The sequence below is a fragment of the Zea mays genome, chromosome 9 (assembly GCF_902167145.1).
Source record: "Zea mays cultivar B73 chromosome 9, Zm-B73-REFERENCE-NAM-5.0, whole genome shotgun sequence".
Lineage (NCBI taxonomy): Eukaryota > Viridiplantae > Streptophyta > Magnoliopsida > Poales > Poaceae > Zea > Zea mays.
The window spans coordinates 142,980,021-142,986,100 of record NC_050104.1 but is presented as its reverse complement, the minus strand read 5'-3'; the positions used below and the strand labels follow the sequence as shown (position 1 = coordinate 142,986,100).

Here is a 6,080-nt window from a genome sequence, read left to right as displayed (position 1 = left end):
CCCCCGAAGGGTTCACAGTCGCCTCAGACACCGAGCGAGGGATGACTAGGGGTACGTTCGATACATAACCGAGGCTCGGGCTGCGCTCCCGAGGTACCCTAGGACATTTCCGAGACCAGCGGGAACGATCTTGTAACGGAATCCCATCGGAGGGAGGCATCGAGACCTCGGACCCCGTCGCCAGGGGACCAGGTCGGCAAATCACCCGCAGGTACTTTTGGGCGTGCCTCTGGGCCCCTAGCCGACCCCCAACGAACGGGGCATGGACGTCCACTCAGATTACCCGCTTGCAGCTCACCGGAGACACCATGTTCGGTGCCCATCGAGGGTAACATGGCGCACTCCCCCCCTCCTCCTTGCGGAAAGGCGACGTAGGGGCGTATGTAAAAAGTCGAGTCTGTCCCTGATCGTCCTCTCGCCCTGTGCAGAGGCTCGGGGGCTGCTCTCGCAAAAACCGGCTCCGGCCAAACCGTTGACAGCGTCAACATACCAGCCCGAGAGCTTGGGCCCCGACCGTGCACCCGGGCTACGGCCAGTTCGCATGAGGGAACGACCAGACCAGCCGAAGCGTTACGCGAGGTATTAAGACCTCGAAGGAGTGTAACCACTCCTCCGAGGCCTCGGGGGCTACACCCGGCGGGTGCGCTCGCGCGCACCCACCGGAACAAAATGCAACCGAGAAAGGCTGGTCCCCTTGCAAAAAAGTGCGACGAAAACCTCCAAGCGAGTGCTAACACTCCCTTCGAGGCTCGGGGGCTACTGTCGGGGACCATAATTAGGGGTACCCTCAAGACGCCTAATTCTCAGCTGGTAACCCCCATCAGCATAAAGCTGCAAAGGCCTGATGGGTACGATTAAGTCAGGGATCAGTCCACACGAGTGACTCGATCACGCTTCACCCGAGCCTAGCCTCGGCCAAGGGCAGCCGACCTCGAGAGACTTCCGTCTCGCCCGAGGCCCCCCTTTTTACGGCGGACACATCACCGGCTCGCCCAAGGCCTTGGCTTCGCTCAGAAGCAACCTTGACTAAATCGCCACACCGACTGACCAAATTGCAGGATCATTTAACGCAAAGGTGGCCTGACACCTTTATCCTGACACGCGCCCCCGGCAGAGCCGAAGTGACCGCCGTCACTCCACCGCTCCACTGGCCAGTCTGACAGAAGGACAGCGCCGCTTGCGCCACTCCGACTGCGCTGCCGCTCGACAGAGTGAGTCTAACAGGCAGTCAGGCCTTGCCAAAGGCGCCACGGCGAACTCCGCTCCGCCCGACCCCAGGGCTCGGACTCGGGCTAAGACCCGGAAGACGGCGAACTCCGCTCCGCCCGACCCCAGGGCTCGGACTCGGGCTAAGACCCGGAAGACGGCGAACTCCGCTCCGCCCGACCCCAGGGCTCGGACTCGGGCTAAGACCCGGAAGACGGCGAACTCCGCTCCGTCCGACCCCAGGGCTCGGACTCGGACTAACACCCTGAAGACGACGAAACTCCGCCTCGCCCGACCCCAGGGCTCGGACTCCGCCCTGGCCTCGGCCGAACGACTTCCGCCTCGCCCGACCCCATGGCTCGGGCTCGGCCTCGGCAACAGAAGACAGACTCAGCTTCGGAGGAGCCCCCACGTCACCCTGCCTAGGGCACAGACCCACCACGTCAACAGGAAGCGCCATCATCATCCTACCCCGAATCGACTCGGGTCACGGAGAACAAGACCGGCGTCCCATCCGGCCAGCTCCGCCGGATGGGCAATGATGGCGCTCCACAAACTCTATGACGACGGTGGCCCCCAGCTCTCTTACGGAAGCAGGACGACGTCAGCAGGGACTCGACCGCTCCAACAGCTGTCCCTCCGCCAGGCTCCGACGCACCTCCGACAGCCACGACATCACGCCAGCAAGGTGCCAAGATCTCTCCGGCTGCCACATTGGCATGTACCTAGGGCACTAGCTCTCCCTCCGCTAGACACGTAGCACTCTGCTACACCCCCCATTGTACACCTGGATCCTCTCCTTACGACTATAAAAGGGAGGACCAGGGCCTTCTTAGAGAAGGTTGGCCGCGCGGGGCCGAGGACGGGACAGGCGCTCTCTTGGGGCCGCTCGCTTCCCTCACCCGCGTGGACGCTTGTAACCCCCCTACTGCAAGCGCACCTGACCTGGGCGCGGGACGAACACGAAGGCCGCGGGACTTCCACCTCTCTCACGCTCGACTCCGGCCACCTCGCCTCTCCCCCCTTCGCGCTCGCCCACGCGCTCGACCCATCTGGGCTGGGGCATGCAGCACACTCACTCGTCGGCTTAGGGACCCACTGTCTCGAAACGCCGACAGATGCATTCCCGGAACATTGCTAGCTCCTGATCGGGGCTACTGATTACTTTAAGCAAAACCCCGTCGAGAGAATAAAACAGAGTAACAGACCCGCCTAACACGCCATGCATGCAACTAACCTAATGCAAGTGTACAAAACACAGCTGTATGTACGAATGTACGTGTACCTGACAGTGGAATCCTTGCTTGCTTTCAGGCGGCTACGGCACGACCAGGGTATGTATACCTCAATGTATCGAACAGCTTGTTCAATCGAAGGGGTTTAGGCGAGGCCAAGATTTGGTCGATTGCTCAAGTCGTCTGCAAGGTGGACCCGAAAGCGCGCAGAACAAACCAGATCGTTATTTTCCCTCCTTCAGTAGGGCTGGCTGGGCTGCTGCGACGAGAGCTGCCTCGTCGTCGGCGCTTTTGACTTTTTTTTTTTTTTTGAGTTGGCATCGTTCGCTGTGGGCTTTGTTTGTTCCACGACAAGTCTAATCCTGTGTGTATGATGGGACAGTTAGGTTTCGGCTTTGAATTAAGCACTACTAGTACTAGCGTCCATTACCGTCAATGTACAGTGCCACTTGGATATATGATGTGCCGCCCCACGGAGATTGCGGAGTGGGGCTGTCTCACCCACGGACCCACCGGTCACCGCTCGCGGCCACGGGACGGCCGGACGGGGACAGAGGCCGCGCGTTCCACACTTCCACGAACGTGCGGGGTGCTGCTGCGACGGGCGCACGAGCACGACAGAGGGACGGACAACTGTGCTGCTTTGTCCAGTCGACCAGTCCACACGAGCGAGCCCCCGCCCTCGGCGCTATAAGTAGCGGCCGGCCGGGTCCGCCGAGCTGGGCAGTTCACAGCAGAGGATCACACGCACTCGCCTCCTGTGTCTGCGTGGGTTGTGGTCGAGACATACATGCACGCTAGCCTCGCCTCCTACGCCGCGGCAGCTATGCCGGCGCTGGACCTCCGCCCCGAGATAGCGCACGCGCACCAGCCCGTCATGTCGCCCTCGCGCCACGGCTGGGACGGCAATGGCGCCGCAGCAGTGTCCAGCCCTATGCCCAAGAGGTACTCACTACTCTGTCTCCATGGCGTCTTGAAATGCCTTGTTACCTAGTAGCTCCCACTGCCCCCCTGGTTTCTTGGAATTCGCTGTGGCTAATGCTGGTGACCCCGTTCTGTCAATCTGTTGTCGTGCAGGCTGGACGGCAAGGTGGCCATTGTGACGGGCGGCGCGCGCGGGATCGGCGAGGCCATCGTGAGGCTGTTCGTCAAGCACGGGGCGCGGGTGGTGATCGCGGACATCGACGAGGCCGCGGGGGACGCGCTGGCGTCGGCGCTGGGCGCGCGGGCCAGCTTCGTGCGCTGCGACGTGTCCGTGGAGGAGGACGTCCGGCGCGCCGTGGACTTTGCCCTGTCGCGCCACGGCGGACGGCTCGACGCCTACTGCAGCAACGCCGGGGTGCTGGGCCGGCAGACGCGCGCCGCCAGGAGCGTCCTCTCCCTGGACGCCGGCGAGTTCGACCGCGTGCTCCGCGTCAACGCGCTGGGCGCCGCGCTCGGGATGAAGCACGCGGCGCTGGCCATGGCGCCGCGCCGCGCCGGGAGCATCGTCTCCGTCGCCAGCGTCGCCGGCGTGCTCGGCGGCCTCGGCCCGCACGCCTACACCGCCTCCAAGCACGCCGTCGTCGGCCTCACCAAGAACGCGGCCTGCGAGCTCGGCGCGCACGGCGTCCGGGTCAACTGCGTGTCGCCCTTCGGCGTCGCCACGCCCATGCTCATCAACGCCTGGCGCCAGGGCCACCACGGCGCCGGCGCCGGCCTCGACGACCTCGACGTCACCGTGCCCAGCGACGAGGAGGTGGGGAAGATGGAGGAGGTGGTCAGGGAGCTGGCCACGCTCAAGGGCCCCACTCTCAGACCCATGGACATCGCCGAGGCCGTGCTCTTCCTGGCCAGCGACGAGTCCAGATATATCTCCGGCCACAACCTCGTCGTCGACGGCGGCGTCACCACTTCCAGGAACCTGATCGGCTTATGAATGTGATCCGTTCCATGGCTACGCTAAATAGAGAAGGAACAATTAAATTGGTAACTTAGTTGTACTAGCTTGGAGTGATCGATTTCATTTGGTTGATTCATGAACGGAAGTGTTTGGCTTGATCATCTGATGAGCATTGCTGTTGCGTTTCAGCAATTGCATTTCATGGGCACTGAATTGTCTGGTTTCTCCTGGTGGTCCTGCCACGTGAACGAGGAACCGTTTGTCGGATGACTGAATAGTACCGAGGCCAAAATTAGTGCAGAGCAAACACTCGAATCTACACCACTACTTCAGAAATTTAGAACTAACCATCACACAACACATATCTTAATTTTTAGAAATAAACAATAATTATATTTGAATAAACATCCTAATATATATAATAACTGTAGTAAAGTACGGTTAAGTGACTAGTATATATATTTTAGGATGACAGATCGGAGCAACATGATATAAAGAATTGTTGTCCTAAAAAATCAGCAGTTAGTGTTTGGATGGATGGATGAGGAAGGATGAAGAGAGATAGAGTAGGACCATTTTAACTTGACCCATGTTTGGTTTAGAGGTCAATAGTCCGGGTCAAAGAATATTCTTTAAAAATAATGGATGAGGTCATCCCTCCAAAAATAAGGGACGGATCAATCCAGAATTGATTCTGTCTCATCCCTCGTTGACACCGAACCAAACGCATCCAGCGCGATTCCATCCTAAAAAAAACCCAGTGAAATCTACGCTGGAATATGAGTGAAGCAGGACAAGTGCAGGCTGCGAAGCGGAGTGCAGCAGCAGGACTCCTGCTCCCACAGGTGATGACCGTGAGCGCCTCTTCCAGTTCAAGAATCGCGCTGGAGACTCGGAGAAATTCGATTCGTTGCCGTCACCGCCCCCAAACAAATAGAGCGCCGGAGGCTGTTGCGCTTGTCCGCTTGCCTAATCAGCTTAGAGCTCATGTGGGATTAAATCTAGATCGGCCTCGGCGGAGAGGAGAATCGGAGATCATGCGCGAGGCGGCATTTCGGCGCTAAATATTTGCCAGTTGGAGTGGACCTTCGGGGAACGGTGACTATAACGCTGGGATGTGTTGGTTCTGGACCTGCGGTGTGATTTGGCCGGCTGGCACGACGCGCGGAGTTCAGTTAAGTTGCTGGAGGACTCGTGTTTTGTTGTTGGCTCCGTTTCGGCAGATGGGCGCACCTGTCACCGTTTGTCTGGGCTTGATTTCTCCCAGACTATTGCTACCGCGCTGTGACCTGTTGTTACTGACGAGTTTGCTTCATCTGGCTTCTGAATTCTGATCACGCTGATGGTTCACGAGGAATCTATGAAGACGAAACCAAGAGTTGCCGAACAAGAACCACCCGAATTCGCAGTATGGGTCTTCCGTTGATTGCTCAATTAGCCACCCGTATTCGTCGGATCAGCCACTAGTCCAGTAACAATCCTGGGGTAGTGTCAGTGGTGTAACAGCCAGCAACTGACGTTGACGTTTTCTTTAAAAATGACCTAAAGGCCAACGGCATGTAGTCGTATCCCATAGTTTCTTTTTCTTTTTTAATTCGCTACCGATGGTGACGGGCGACTAGGCGTGGTAATAACTATAAATTTTATACTATAAAATTTAATTAAAGATTTAAATAAACTGTGAAAAAACTTGTAGATCGTGATCCATTATCACCCTTACGTCGGACACAATATAGAATGTGGGCTGCATTGCAACC

The 6,080-nt window shown here is 58.2% G+C and overlaps 1 protein-coding gene across 1 annotated transcript; it reads left to right on the top strand.

Moving 5' to 3' along the window:
- Positions 1–3,165: 3,165 nt before the first annotated feature.
- LOC103639250 (sex determination protein tasselseed-2-like) lies at positions 3,166–4,586 on the top strand. Its single transcript, XM_008662011.4, has 2 exons — positions 3,166–3,386; positions 3,519–4,586. The coding sequence occupies exons 1-2, from the start codon at positions 3,232–3,234 to the stop codon at positions 4,357–4,359; spliced, it is 996 nt and encodes a 331-aa protein (XP_008660233.1). The 5' UTR covers positions 3,166–3,231; the 3' UTR covers positions 4,360–4,586.
- The last annotated feature ends 1,494 nt before the right edge of the window (positions 4,587–6,080 follow it).